Source organism: Rana temporaria, chromosome 1, assembly GCF_905171775.1.
Source record: "Rana temporaria chromosome 1, aRanTem1.1, whole genome shotgun sequence".
NCBI lineage: Eukaryota > Metazoa > Chordata > Amphibia > Anura > Ranidae > Rana > Rana temporaria.
This window is the reverse complement of record NC_053489.1, coordinates 215,661,577-215,677,851: the sequence shown is the minus strand read 5'-3', so window position 1 is coordinate 215,677,851 and position 16,275 is coordinate 215,661,577. Positions and strand designations below refer to the sequence as shown.

At 44.1% G+C, this 16,275-nt stretch overlaps 1 protein-coding gene across 2 annotated transcripts in view; it reads right to left on the bottom strand.

Moving 5' to 3' along the window:
• The window catches only part of SPPL3 (signal peptide peptidase like 3), a 40,563-nt gene extending 29,315 nt beyond the window's left edge, over positions 1-11,248 (bottom strand). For both annotated transcript variants that reach the window (XM_040350010.1, XM_040350018.1), the window contains exon 1: positions 10,948-11,248. In XM_040350010.1, the coding sequence (XP_040205944.1) occupies positions 10,948-10,970 (23 nt within the window). In that variant the 5' untranslated portion in view covers positions 10,971-11,248. The remainder of the gene's footprint in view (positions 1-10,947) is intronic.
• Positions 11,249-16,275: the final 5,027 nt, after the last annotated feature.

Below are 16,275 nucleotides of genomic sequence, written 5' to 3'. Positions count from 1 at the left end.
CAAGATGGCCGAAGAAGATGCTGGCAAAGGACCACTGACCGGGACCTAGTGAGCATTTAATTCAGCTTAAAATGTTTCTCCATTACACGGAGCAGGCAAGTATAGTTATGGTCGTTGTGTTTTTAATAAGAAAAACACAAAGCTTTACAACCACTTTTAAGTTCCGCTTCAAATTATCACTTACTTGGGTATATCCGCTGGTACCAGTATCTAAAACTATATAGTGTTTTCTTTTGGGGGGGGGGGGGGGTTTCTCACAATCCAGTGCAAGAATCTATTTTGAAGCAGAGCACGGGAATTATTTTAGGCTGGATTGAAACTTTGAGCGGCGCATTACTACATGCATACCATCAACATAAAAAGCGCAGCGGAAAACTTATGTTAGCGATTTGTATTAAATACACAATCAGTGTCAGCAGCAAGCCATGCACTGCTGTGGTAAAGCTTCCCCTTCACACTTTCACTTCCCTAACCTCAGAAAACAAGTAGCTATAGGAATGTCCTGTTTAATGCAATGAGAAGGTCTTCTTGCACACCCAACATACACATTAGTTTATGAGCAAGTACTGTAGAAAGATGCAATATCTTTTTTGGAAGGGGGGGGGGCACAGGGGAGCGGATCCAAGTTCAAATCTCCTCTCCACTCCCTGCAGTGTTCTAAAATACGCCATGGGTCCCAAAAGACTGCCGGACCACTCAAGAGGTGGCTCACATATGTGCAGTGCACACCCAGGTGTGAAGCTGTTACAGCCGGGTGCCCACAGTTGAAATGCCGACTCTGGGAAGAGAAGTGATGGTTCGGGTGACCACATTGCTGGGTACTGGGACAGGTGAGCATGTGTATCAAAAGGAAGCAGCTACACTTTTTGTAGCTGCCAACTTTAAATAAACATAAAACAACTGGAGCTCCTCTTTAACCACTTAAATACCGTGCAGTCCCCCCCCCCCCTTTCCTGCCCAGGAAAATTTTTCAGCACTGTCGCACTTTAAATGACAATAGCGCGGTCATGCTACACTGTACCCAAACTAACGTTTTATAATTTTCTTCCCACAAACAGCGCTTTCTTTTCGTGGTATTTGATCATCACTGGGGTTTTTATTTTTTGCCGAACTAAAAAATTAATTAAAAAAAATGAAATAAAATTGTTCTTCGTTTGTCATAAAATTTTGTTTTCTGCTTCACCGACGGGCACTGATATGTACTGATGGGCACCAAAAGGCAGCAATGATTTGAAGCATTGATGGGCACTGACACGTTTCTAATGGGCACATCTGATGGGGCTTTGCCGATAATCAGTGTGCTCATTATCGGCACAGGCCCCCCTCTGACAGGGAGAGCCGTTGATCGTCTCTCCTTGTCAGCGCGAACCAAGGAAAGATGTTTACCGGCACTTTCTGGTTCGTGCTGTGATTGGTCTCATGCTAATTGCGTGACCCTATGTCTAGTCGCACTTTGTTTCTGATCATCCGATTAAACAAAATTCAGACGTTATCATAACCAATGATAAAATGTCAAACGTGTCGCTTCGTTAAAATAAAATCAGTTTTGCTTACATGATTTTCCGATCTCACAGGCTCCTCTGCTAGTCCTATCTCTGTAGCCTCTTGTCCCCTGCATGCCAGAGGTCCAATGTCCTCTAACATCACCAAGACCAATGCAGGGACCCATAGCCCTGCACTGGATGTCGAGAATAGTCCATTGCAGGGAGAATTGGAAGACTAGGTAGTATAAGAAATCTTATTACACTAAACAAGAAGTTAACCTGTACAGTGCAGGCACAGGGCCATTGCAAGGGAGGACTTTTTACATATCCAAATTTCAGCTTTAAGTTGAAACACACAGACTTCTCCATTCATGCTAAGCAGCACTGATAAATGAATTTGCGGGCTCTGGGCTATTTTATTCTGCCAGAATACCCAAGCAGTGCCCACATCTGTATAGATGCAGATGCTGCTCATCTGACACGTTCTCACCCAGCTGCATCAACAAAAGTATTATGGAAAAAAATACAATAAAAAAAACTTGTTGATCCGGATGTTGCCAACAGGGCCACCCACCCAATTTTGTCCGATTCATAGGAACAAATTGTCCCCACTGAAAGTTTTTTCCTTTATTTCTGTTCTGGTGGAAACTCAAAATGTTACATTTTTAGTACTTGCCACCTTTATTCCCAGTGATATCATAAACAAATCTCCCCAGCGACCCAAACAATAAAATCTTGAGAATGATCCCAGCAACCACTCTAAAATATAACTAAAGTCTAAGCTTTGTTTTTTGAGATTAGAGTGGAAAAAAAATGTGAACCGATTGCCTAGAACTGTGTAACTGGTTCTGCCACTAAGAAACATACAAACATTCTCCAATTAAATAAAAACACAACTACTATAAAAATTGCAAGAACGAGATCTACTTGAGATTAAGTTTAAAAAAAAAACAGAAGAATCACAAATGAAACAAAAACCATTCTAAAAAGTCTTTGCTACAAACACAATAAAAATGTTCCACTATAAAAAAAAAAAATCTACAAATGTATTGAGAAACATTTCTGCAAAAGTAATATATGCTCCACTACGTTGGCAGCCGATATCAAGTAATATAAAAAAGGTTTAGAAGGCTACTTTCACTCAAGGTGCTTTCCAGGCGCTATAGCACTAAAAATAGCACCTGCAAAGCGCCTCTCCTCTCACACTGGGGGAGTCCTGCAAGCAGCGTCTTTGAGGCGCATACACCTCTCCTAAAGTGCCCCTGCCCATTGAAATCAATAGGCAGTACCAGAGCGGCGCTTTTAACCCTTTTTCAACCTCTAGCAGTGGTTAAAAGCACCCCGCTAGCAGTCAAAAAGCACAGCTACAAAGCACAAATAACGGTAAAGTGCCGCTAAAAAGCTTTACCGCCGATGCATCAGTGTGAAAGTACCCTCAAATATTGTTACACCGTGTACTCCAAAAATACAAGAGCAGAATACACACAAGGATTTTTTTTTTTTTTTATAAACTAAACTAAACTGAAAGAACATGAACAACATTATGCTAATCCTGAGAGTCAGGGATCAAAGCTTTGACACCCTTTGCACATTATACATTTGGAAACATGGTCTAATTAACCATATAATGGCAAAATGCAAGGCTCAATATTAGCAGCACAATATAAGACTATCTACTTGCAAATTGTTCAGGAGATCTGGCCTAAGGGCCTTGCTTACACTTGCTATTTGGGGGCAGTAAAAATAGCAGCCGAACTGCTTTTCACAGCCCCCCACCAATACTACACCCTTAAAATGGAAGTAAACTCAAAGACATACTTTGTACCTATAGGTACTGTAACTATCTCCTAAACATGCACTGTTTAGGACAGGGACCTCCAAACTATGGCCCTCCAGTTGTTCAGGAACTACAATTCCCAGTAAGACTATTCCTGTCTGTGAGTGCCACAATGCCTCATGGGATGTTTAGTTGTGCAACAGCTGGAGGGCCGTAGTTTGAAAATCCCTGGGTTTAGGAGATATTACATGCAGCTGATGACATCGGAGCATGCGCACTGATAGAACGGCCTCCTGTGCCATTCCTTCAGATACCCGTCCCATGAATGACGGCCCCCCCATGCATGTGCGGGAGTGATGTCAATGTGGCTCCGGACAGTCACACAGCCAGAGTCTGTGGACTTGGAAGGAAGACAGGTGAAGATGGACGCTGTCTCTAGCAACTACATATCATTATGTTACAGAGGTGATGGGAGGATTTATTATATTTATTACTATGCATGAAGGTGAAAAAACTGTCAGTTACCAGCCACCCAGATTTACTTACCTGAGCCCTGAAATGTCCCACGCCGAAGACGCGCTGTCTCTGTGCCCGCGGTTCTCGGCTCTTGGTTGGACAGATTGGTAGCAGCGCAGCCATTAGCTTCTGCTGCTGTCAATCAAATCCAATTATGCTGGCACCAGAAGGCGGGACTGAGTCCTGCTTTCGGCGGCTATGGACACTAAATGCTGGACACAGGTGTGCGCCCGCAAGGTAACCCCCCGGGAGAACGCTTCTCCTAGAGGCTTATCTGATGTGAGGAGCCGCGAGCACCACAGAAAACGGCATTCGGGGCCACTCTGTGCAAAACTAACTGTACAGTGGAGGCAAGTATATGTTTCTTAAAATAAAAAATAAAAGTGAAAAAAGTATCACTTTAATCACTTGCCGACAGCTGGATATCTAAAGACGCCCTAGGCTTTGAGCCGATATATCTGAATGATGGGTGCAGCTACAGGCATTATTCAGATATTGGCAATTTCAGCCGGCGATTCCCTACACAATAAGCCATAAGAACAATCATAGCAGCTGGTCAGCTGCTTGATCGTTCTTACGCCCCCCCCCCCTTCCAGTGCTGATACCGACTCACCGCTGCAACCGTTGAGTCGGAGAACAGATCCGCCGGCCCCGGATGTACACCATAGAGATCAACCAGATGGTCACCGGAGTCTCTATGATCGTCGGAGGCCAGGCGCGATGTTATGACGTCAAGCCCGGCCTCTGGATTTTAGGCTTCCCAGCCTAGAAGTTAAATATGGGGTCTTATTGACCCCATATCTCACTATAAAGAGGTCCTGTCATATTCCTATTACAATGGATGTTTACATTCCTTGTAATAGGAATAAAAGTGATCAATATTTTTATTTTTTAAAAGTGTCAGATTAAAAAAAAAAATAAAATTTAAGGTGCCCGTGTGCTCGCACGCAGAAGCATACGCAAGTCCCGCCCACATATGAAAACGGTGTTGAAACCACACGCGAGATGTTGCCGCAATCGGTAGAGCAAGAGCAATAATTCTAGCCCTAGAACTCCTCTAACTCAAAACATGTAACCAGTAAAAAAAAATTAAAGCGTCGCCTATGGGGATTTTTAAGTACCGAAGTTTGGGGCCATTCCACGAGCGTGTGCAATTTTGAAGCGTGGCATGTTAGGTATCTATTTACTCGGCGCAACTTCATCTTTCACATTATGCAAAAAAAATTGGCCTAACTTTACTGGTTTTTTTTTAAAGCATGAAAATTAAAAAAAAGTTGAAAGTTAAGAGTTAAAAAGTTGCAATTACCACCATTGTATTCTCTAGAGTCTCTGCTAAAAAAAAAAACAGTGTTTGGGGGTTCTGTGTAATATTCTAGCAAAAAAAAAAAAAAAAGGATGATATTTACTAGGGCTGCAACTAACGATTATTTTCATAATCGATTAGTTGGCCAATTATTGTTTCAATTAATCGGATAATAGCCTTAAAGGGTCACTAAAGGAATTTTTTTTTTTAGCTAAATAGCTTCCTTTACCTTACTGCAGTCCTGGTTTCATGTCCTCATTGTTCGTTTTTGCTTTTAATGTTGCTGTAAATCCTCTCTGTTCTGGACACTTCCTGGTTGCCTGTTTCCTGATAACCACAGTGCTGGGAGATTTCTCACGGTGGTCACTAATGTGATTATTGTGTGTAAAACGAAACTGGATTGGTGCTGAGGAGTTTTAGACAAAGTATCACTGCTCTCTATTGGCTGACTGCCCTCTAGTGGCTCTCTGTACATCAGAGAACCAGGAAACAACAACAAAAACGAAACTACACTGCAGGCACATTATATGATTGTTTTTTATCTATTTTTTAATCATTTTTAAAAGGAATCAGTTAACTATTATGTCTCTATGCCCTGTAAACAATCATTTCAGCTAAAAAAAAAAATTCCTTTAGTGACCCTTTAAATTGGGCCAATTTGTTGGGCTGATTACAAAAACACAAATTGCCGCAAAAAAACACATTACATGCTTTTCTGCAGCTTCTCCATTGAAGTATATTGAACCGAGAAAAAAAAAGAAAAAAAAATAGCACAGTTTTGTGTTAAAAATCCTTACCCTTACCAAATACGCAGCAGCTGAAAAAAAATCATGGATGTGAACGTGTCCCATAGGAAAACATGTAACTGAACTGTAGTGCGTTTTTGCAAAAAGCACCAAAAAAACAGAGGTGTGACCCAGGCCTGAGATGTTTAGTAACATAATGGTGTTAAAAAACAAAAATAAGTACAAAAAGAGCAAATAATCACTACTGTAAGGGGGTTCATTTTTTTTACTGTGGGACAGTGAAAGTAATATTTACAGAAGCGATTTGCTTTTTTGTACTATAAAGGGCTATTTTTAGTTTTTTTAACCCCATTATGTTAATGGCCGATAAATCGATTATGAAAATTGTAATCAAATTAATTTCATAATCGATTAGTTGTCGATCGATTGGTTGTTTTGGCCCTAATATTTGGTTGTTTTGGCCCTAATATTTACATGTAGGAGAGAAATATCAGAATTGGCCTGGTGGGCAAGTGTTTAATGCGGTGTTTCACCCTAAAAAACAACTTTATAGCATCTTATTCAGCATAGTAGCGCAAGCTACAGTATGCCGGAGTAGGTCTCGGCTCTTCCCGGCGCCTGCGCACAGACATCGGAGCTGACTGCGCAGGCGCCGTGTAGAGCAAACACCTATTTCGGCTATTTCCGTGAAGCGTGGCGCGCCATAGCCGGCCGTCAATCACGAGCCCTCTGAATAGGAACGCCCATTCCCCGGAAACTTTAATACGCGATTACACAGTGAGTACGGCGCCAAAAAAATATATAAAGGCATACTGTAGCTCACGCTACTATGCTGAATGAGATGCTAGAAGAAAAAACATTTTTTTTTAGGGAGAACCCCCGCTTTAAGCAAACAAAGTCTCATTTATTTGAAAATACACATGTGCTATCATAGGGCTGGATGCTGCTTCACATGCGCGACATCTGGGGGTTAGCAGCAAAAAACAGTGAGAGCCAGTCCCCTCCTGATGATGTCAGAAGGGAAGGCAGAGCTGGAACTGGTGAGCAGCAGAGGGATTTTAGGCTTATACAGAACAGCACTGGGTGTGCAAGTATGTTTATTGTGAATAAACCAGCAAACAATGAAAAGAGGGGATAAAATAAACAGGAGATTCAATCCTTAATTTGTTATTACTTTGGGAGCTCTGTAAACTCCACTGATAGCTACTGAAATGTACAGCAGGAGCTGCACTTCTGACTCCCCACTGAATTAGAATGGGGGTCTATAATCAGTTTCTGTGATGTGCCACCAGCCCCATAGGCGACGCTTTAAAAATATCTATACATTACCTGTTTAGAGTTACTTTCGAGCGAGAGCAATAATTCTAGCACTAGAATTAATGCTCTCGCTCGAACGTTTGCGTGATACCTCACATGTGCAGTGCAAATGCCGTTTACATATAGGTACGCAACTTCTGCGCACAAGCATCAATTTTATTTTTTATTTTTCCACTACCCGTTTATATGACTATTATTCCTATTACAAGGAATGTACACATCCATCTTAATAGAAAGAAATATGACAGGTGCTCTTTATGGAGAGATCTGGGGTCAAAAAGACCTCAAATCTACATTACCCCTTAAATAAAAAATAAAATACTGGGGGTTATGGCTGATAACTGCAGCCATAACTCTGGTAAACCACTTGGTCAGCAAGTGTTGAAGACCAGGCTTTTTTTCCGACACTTTCCTTTACATGTAAAAATACGTATTTTTTGCTAGAAAATTACTTCGAACCCCAAAATAGATTTTTAAAAGCAGAGGCCCTAGAGAATAAAATAGTGAGCATTGCAATTTTTATATCAACCAGTATTGGCACAACAGTTTTTCAAATGCAATATTTTTGGAAAAAAACACTTATTTGAATGCACAAAAACACAGCAAACGACAAATTTTACTATACATAGTCATCATTTTAAAGGCCTTTACAGGTTACCACTTTAGATTCAGAGAAGCTCTGGTGCTAGAATTACTGCCCATGATCTGAAGTATGTGGGGATACATCACAAGGGAAGATTGCTATATGTGCATACGTGCAGGAACTACATGTGCGTTAGCCTTCGCGTGCACAGGGAAGCTTACTTTTTTTTTTTTAAACCTTATCACACTGGCCACACACATATATAGGGTCTATTTGGTGTGTGGGCCTTCACGCTGAGCAGCCACATATATGCAGCCCTGTGTAAACCACTTACAGTGCTGAGAGCACACCCCCAGAGCAGTATCCTGAATGCCCACCTCCGCCTCAGTGTTTAGAACCCTTAAAGGAACAGGAGCCAGTCGGCAAAAAAAAGGGGGGGGGGTTAATATTTATTTTTACACTGTTGCTTTAAAAAAAAAAAAATTTGATCACTTTTAGGCATAGTTCACATTTATGCAGTGTGGGAAACGCAGCAAATACTGTGCATTTCCTGCACAGAGTTTATGCAAACCGCAGTGGGTATCAACTTAGCAACACCCCAGAAGAACTGTTTGCAAAACCGTGCAATTGACAGAACCAGATCGCATAAATGTGAATACCCACTCAATCAGACGCCAGCGTGGGGAAAAATGGTCCTGCACCCTTTTTTGTGCAGGACCAGTACGATTTGAATTGTACAAATGAATGGCTCAAATCACAATGCACAGACATTGCATGCGATTTGATATGTGGTGCGATCCGAATCACATGCAGTGTCCTGCACCACATATGTGAACCCAGCCTTATTGTGATCACAGGTCATTTCAATATTGCGTGATAGCAATGGGCAGTTACAGATACTCTCTATGGAGAGATCTGGGGTGTATAAAGACAAAGCCAGAAATATTGACACTAAGGGCCAGATCACACCATAGAAACGCAGTCTGGGTGGGTTCCAGATGCTTTTGTGCATGCGTGTTTTGACGCATTCCAGTGCAATTCCCCCCCCCCTCTTAAATAAGGACACGTGTGTTCCAGATGCAGTCCAGTGCATTTGCATTCCCCCCCCCTTTTTCCCCCCAACCTTAAGGACATGCGTGTTCCTGTGCGTTTTAGAGCATTCCAGTGCAGGAAAAATGCAGCATGTTCTACTTTTTTCTGGAACTGCAAGCACTGTTGTGAATCATGTCATTGAAGACCCATATAACCTACTTTCGTTGCGTTTTTGATGTAGTAAAAAAAAAAACACATTGGATTGCATGTGGTGTAAATTCGGTGAATGATGGCAGGAACCTCCCCCTCTCTACCCAATCAAATACAACACTACTAGCAATGTAAATGCATCAGTGTGTATATAACTGCGGCATGGTTTCACGACCGCAAATCGCCGTAGGTGTACGTCCGCGCGGGATCTCGCTTTTGTGCGTGCGCTCCCATTGACCAGCGGATGAGTTCGCTGGATACCCGCGATCGTTCCCCACAGTGACAGAACTGGGATCTGCCTGTGTAAACAAGGCAACTCTCTGTTCTGACGGGAGATCACACAGATCAGTGTTCCTGCTTAGCAGAAAGACAGGATCTGTGCTTCACCAGTCACACAGACCCCCCATAGGCCCCTTTCACACAGGCGGACCATTGAGATCCGCCTGTCAGTTTTTTCGGTGGACCTGAAAGGGCACTCCACGTAAGTCTTATGTCAGCGGTGACCACCAGGCTTATGGTGATACGTTCGCCATCCGTCCTGGTGGATCGGATTAGATCTGATGCTGTCCGTTTTCATCTGATCACTCCATGGCAAACAGCGGAGCTCGACAAGCCCCTCCCCGCTCAGTGAGCAAAGATGGACCCGTCATCCGCCGGCTCAGCGGAGAGATCTCCCTCATTGAGCTGGCGGAATCCGCTGCAACAGATCCGCCCTGTGTGGAAAGGGCCATAGTGTTAGTAAACACACAGTGAGGGAACACATGTTAACCCCTACCCTGCCAGTATCATTAGTGCAATGTCGGTGCATATTTTTAGCATTGATTACTGTAATAATGTCACTGGTCCCCAAATAAGTGTCAAAAATGTCAGGTTTCCGGTCAGCCGCAATGTTGCAGTCCCGCTAAAAATCACAGATCGCTGACATTACTAGTTTAAAATATAAAAAAAAGCAATAAATCTATTCCCTATGTTGTAGACGCTATAACTTTTGTGCAAACCAATATACACTGCTTGTTTTTTTTTTTACCAAACATATGTATAATACATACTGGTCTCAACTGATGAAGTTGTTTTACTTTTTTGGGGGATATTACAGCAAAAGGTACAAAAAAAAAAAAAATGTTTCCCCAAAATGGTTGCTTTTTTGTTTATAACCTCAGAGATGGTCAAATACCACCAAAAGAAAGCTATATTTGTGGGGGGGGGGGGGGGGGCAATTTTGTTTGGGTACAACCGCGCAATTGTTAAAGTGACGCAGTGGCGTATCGCAAAAAAATAAATAAAAATGGCCTGGTCATTAAGAGGGTAAATCCTTCCGGTCTTAAGTGGTTGAAGGAAAATAAAGATACCTGGGTAAGTCCAGGTACTGCCTGTAATGGGTAGGTTGTCCTGTAATCTGATGGACACATCAAGTCCCTGAGAAACAGAACCATGATGTGCACCTGCTCTTGGGTCGGCCTGTGTGATTGGGGGGGATCTGCACCCACCGTGGATTACCTGCTTACCATCACCAGAGGCAGCCATTTCTATATATAAATCTACAGCCATCCGGGGCCCCCCTAAAACACAACTCCGCTCCGATCAGGGTGTCCTGTGCCCATCCACCCCCCAGCTGTGTGGAGGCAGACCCCCGGGGGAGAAGGGGCTGATGCATTCATATCCATCCTTTGTTTACAAATCTATCGGGCGATATCGGTAAAGAATCGCCCCCAGCCCCATCCAATCCACAGGCCGATGAGTGCGATCCATACGCCATCTTCCCCACACAGCCCCCCTCCACCACCACATCCGCCCGGGGTCACCTCACTAACCACCGCCGAGCCTGCCTGGGACTCCGAGACCACAACGACCTTCTGTACACATCCCCCTCCCATCCCACCTCCGGGGCCCAAACAAAGCACGGCCGTCCCCTCCGCCCAGCCTCCATCACACATACATATTCCCCATCCCCCTCACCCCCAGCACCGGGCCTCCCTTACCACGAATAGGTCTGCTCAGCCATGGCGGCGGCGGCTTCAGCTGCTGCTCCTCCGGGGGGTCGGGGCTCGGGCCCAGGGTCTATCTAGCGGCGATTCTGCAGCTTCTCACACAACATGGCGTCCGGGCCTCAGGGTGCGGAGTGGCTGGAGTCCTGGAGAGGTAAGCCCATGGCACATAGATGACACACGGCCAGCAGGTACCGAACTTGCACTAGCGAAGAGGCCGCGGCTGCGCGCTCGTGACTGGCGAACACCACGCGCGTTCCCGACGGCTTCGGAGAAGAGCGCGCAAGCGCTGTAGAGAGAGAAGTGCGTCAGGTGATCAGGGTGGGCGGAGCGTAACTAGCGTTCTCTCTCTCCCACATGATGTCACTGAGAGAAGTGCGCACACACGGCGGACAAATAAACACACGCAGCACCAGACTTCCTATCCAATGTGTAGCAGGCTGATAGACTGATAGAGTGGGACTCAGTCAGGACTAAATAAAGATGACCTGCAGTCTGTCAGTCTCTATCAGTAGCTGTGCTCAGTCCCCACTGACCCGTATAATCTTTATTGTTCACTTTGTTCTACAATGTAATTGTGCAGCAGTGTTGTTACTCAACAGACAGGGCCGAATCGCACAAGAATGTCCTCCGCATTCCCGTGTGAATCGGGTGGAGGCAACATACTGCCTTTGTGTAGTTCAGTTGCTAGGATGTTGGGTATGTTTGGTTCTTTTTGGTCCTTCTGTAACCAGTGGAGTGGTTGATTGCTTCGGGCTGTTCTGTGTTTCACAGGTTGCAGGTTTGATTGCTTCTCTCTGTATTCTGGAGGATTCTAGAATTATTGGGGGCCTGAAAGTCAAATAAACAGTATAACTATTTGTGGCACCTCAGCCAATCCCTGGGGAGGTGTGGCCAGGGAGTCAGCGGTGTGTTTTGCTTTTGTGCTCCCCATATAAATTTATCCCACCCCTTCCTGTTTAAGATCCACCCTTTATCTGTAAACCCCACCCCTTCCTCTTTCAGTCCCAACTGTTCCTGTTAGAGCTCCACCTCTTCAGAGGGTGGTGCTCCTTATCTCTGAACCTTCTACGGGTGAGCCATTATCTGACATGGGTGTGCCGGACCAAAGTCCAGACCGACTCTATACAACTGGGGTTGCCACCTCATCCCTTTAAAACCAAACACATGTTAATTACACAGGTTCTGTGGCTTATTAAAGAGTTAATTAAAGTGATTGTAAAGTTTTTTGTTTTTTTTTAAATAACAAACATGTCATACTTACCTGCTCTGTGCAAGGGTTTTGCACAGAGCAACCCCGATCCCCCTCTTCTGGGTTTCCCTGGCTTCTCCTCTTCATCAGGTGCCCTCACGAAGAGCTGCTTTCTATGGGGCACCCGTGGGGGCGCGTTGACCAGTCCTGCTGCTGCGTCCATTGACACAGACAGCAGGACTTGGCCCCGCCCATGACTCCTGATGCTATCAGTCTATCCAATGAGGACCCGAAACCGTGGCCGGAGCTGCTGGACTTGTTGTCGTCCCTGGAAAGATCGGGTTCAGGAAAGAAAAAAAAGGGGGGGGGTCCTTAAGAGACTTAACAACCCCTTTAAAATCAGTGCCTTATCTGAATTAAATTAGCCTTATAACCTGTGTAATTAATATTCATTTGGTTTAAAAGGAATGAAGTGGCAACCTTAAATACAACCCCTTCCCCATAGTTTCTTTTACTAAAATGTATTGAATTTTACAACATTAGGAAAAGTAGAAGCATTACATTGTCAAAATAGTGATGAACGGCATTGATACACATTGAACAAATAATCCTCCCTAAATTTAGGGCTAGGAAGGCAACGACCATATAACACAGCATAACTGGATCAGAGCAAATCTTACGAGGAGTCCATTAATGAGAGATAAGCAACAGTTTGTAATGTTAAAGGCGAACATTCACAGAAAATGCCAAAGCATCTCTGTAACCCAAATAGAAGATTTAAGCAAGAGGCCGAAAAAATAAATAAAAAATTGGGGGACTTTTAGGGAGGGGCGAGGAAAATAAACGACTGTGGCCTCTGTTGCTCATCTGGATCCTACAAAAGTCCAACAAAGAAAGGATTTGTGCAATGAAAAAATAGAAGAAGAAGGGAGAGAGAAAGAAGAGGGCGGGAAACGGGTACCCCAGGGGTTCTAGGCTGTGTCACATAGGACCATCACAGTTCTAGGAATCGGCGGTCATTTGAGAAGGAGGAAAGTGGTCTAACCAGGGTTACCAGATCCGTTGAAATTTGTCGTACATATCCCCCAGGATTGCTGTCAATCTTTCGTTTATAATCGTTTCATGGGCTCAATTTTTAACCTCTTCAAAACTTAGAAGTGGCATTTTCCTCGACCACACTATTGTTTGCCTCACTGCTATAAAGAAATTAGTAATTAGGGTGCGTTCCAATGGGAAACATCTGCGATAGGTTTATGCAGAAGAGCTTCCCATGGGTCTTTCTGTAAATGATATGGAGAATCGTATCGACCAGCATGTACACCCTAATCCATAAACTCCTGAACCTTGGGGCAGGTCCACCATATGTGTTTCATGTCGCCCATATCTGAACAACCTCTAAAGCAGTTGGTAGGGTATAATGGTAGACATTTTGCGATGCTAGCTGGTGTTAAATATCAATAATGCCGCGTACACACGACCGTTTTTCGGGTTGTAAAAAATTACGTTTTTAAGGGTCTAGAACGTTTTTTTCAACCCGATCATTAAAACGGCCTTGCCTACACACGATCGTGAAAAAAGGCCTCCCACATTTTACGCCAGTCTTCTGGTTGTGGGGCAGACCCGAGGTCTTTCGCCCACGTATCACAGTATAAGAGGGTTGTTGTTGCCATATTATTCAGTATAGAATAATAGAAGAATACAACAGACATCGGATCCTGAGTTGTAGGGTCGGTGCAGCATCTCGTTTCTGTTTCAATGTTTTTTATTGAAAGTTTCAAAACATTTTTGATATTTAGGCTTAAACTGTTTACTATATCTCTGTATAATTATACAGTGTGACTTTTCCAGAAAGGTAAATGATTTTCTTCCGGCCTGCACATCTGTTATCATATTGTTCCAATTCCAAAAAGGATAAAATGATAACACAATTGAATAACATTTCTGTAGTCTGAGGCCTCGTACACACGACCGGACATGTCTGCTGAAACTGGTCCGCCGACCAGTGTCAGCGGACAGATCCGATCGTGTGTACAGGCTAGCGGACAGATTTCCAGCGGACAAATGTTTCTTAGCATGCTAAGAAACTTGTCCGCTGGGAAGCTGTCCGGCGGACATGTCCGCTGGTTAGTACGTCTAACCAGTGGACCGAAATCCCGCGCATGTGTCGAATTGATTCGACGCATGCGTGGAAGCATTGAACTCGCGCGATAGAGAACGTCGGTGTCGTCTACGTCACCGCGTTCTCTGTCCACGCGGATTTCGGTTTGATGGTGTGTACAGCCATCAGACCGAACTCTCCCAGCGGACATGTCCGATGAAAACGGTCCGGCGGACCGTTCTCATCGGACTGTCAGCTCGTCTGTACGGTGCCTGAGGCCCCGTACACACGGTCGGTTTGGTCCGATGAGAATGAACCGAAGTTCATTTTCATCGGACCAAACCGACCGTGTGTATATCGGTCTGTTTTCCTTCGGTCCAAAATTTTAAAACATGCTTCAAAACTGAACCGATGGACCGCTGCCCCATCGGACCAAACCGATGGTTTGTACAGAAAAGCATCGGTTCAAAACCCGCACATGCTCAGTCGACGCATGCTTGGAAGCATTGAACTTTGTTTTTTTCAGCACGTCGTGTGTTTTACGTCACCGCATTCTGGCCCGATCGGATTTTGAACTGATGGTGTGTACACACATCAGACTATCAGGCCACTTCAGCGGTGAACCGATGAAAACGGTCCGTCGGACCATTCTCATCGATTTTGTCCGACCGTGTGTACGGGGCCTTAAAGGTAACTATGAATATACCCTGGTTTCCTCGTCCCTCCACCACTCTCCACACTGGGGGGAAGACCAAGACCATAGGCAATTTCGGAAAAAGAAAAGGAAAAGTAGAAAAGAATATCAGAGAGGGAAGTGCACTTCCTAAGATTAATTTGGTCAATCCCTGATTTCTCACAAAGGGTCAGACAAGTATTTTATTCAGGGTTCCCATATCTTGTCAAATAGGGTTAGTTTGTCCTGTAGGATAGCCAATAGGCATTCATTTACCATGATCCATTTACCATGATCCATGTTAACTTATTTTTTACCAGGTCGAAAGGGATCGTGGGTGTCTTCTGTGATCTGGCAATTGCTATTCTGGCTGCCGTAAAAATAAAGGCTAGAAGTTTCCCTGCCTGTTTAGGTGTGCCTTCTATCGGGCGTCACAGAAGGGCTTGTTGCAGTGATTTAATTAAATTCACTTGTGTAAGTGAGAAGATGAAATTATAAAGGTGGATCCAAAAACATTTTACCTTGGGGCAGGACAACCATATATGGATCACCGTGCCTTCCAAACCGCATCCTCGCAAGCAGGAGGGAGAAGCCCCTGGGACAAACTAAGCTATTCTTGTCGGTACCATGTACCATCTGAGCAAAATTTTGTAATTTGCTTCAATTAATGAGGTATTTATGTATGATTTTGACTCACACTGTGACATTGTGGACCATTCAGCTAGATTCTTCTTCATGTGGAACAATTTTTCTGGAGTAGAGGTCAATATACTATAGATATTGGAAATAAAGCCAGTGTGCTTATTAAAGGATCGACATAAATGCTCTACTGAGGTGGACGTGGTTATATCAGCTGCACATTTTAAGGTTTGCAGAAAATGCACCATTTGCACATAATAAAACATTTCTGAGTGTGGGAGAAGGTATTTCTCTTGAAGGGTTCCTTGTGATAGAATCCCCCTATGATCACAGAGGTCAGCTTTGCGTATCAAACCCTTGTTTGTCCACCAAGCAAGGGTCTGGGAATTGAGACCTGGGGTGAAGTCTGGGTTGCCAGCTAGTTGGGCCATGGGAGAGTGTAGGGATTTGAAATTATGGGGTTTCAGCAATCTATCCCATAGGTTTAATGAAAATGATAGTGTATCATGACCGGTCTGTCTTTTGGTTTTAGCCACATCAGGTGACTAATTGGTTTTGTGGGATGTAAGCAGAGGTGTATTTAGGTTTTGTGCTGCCCTAGGCCTGACTAAACTCATGCACCCCCTAAGTGATTGAACACAATGGGAGCCAATCAGCGGGTCTGGCGAACTCAATGTCCGCTGGGTCCACCGATCGTTCGGGAGAGAAGCAGAACGACGG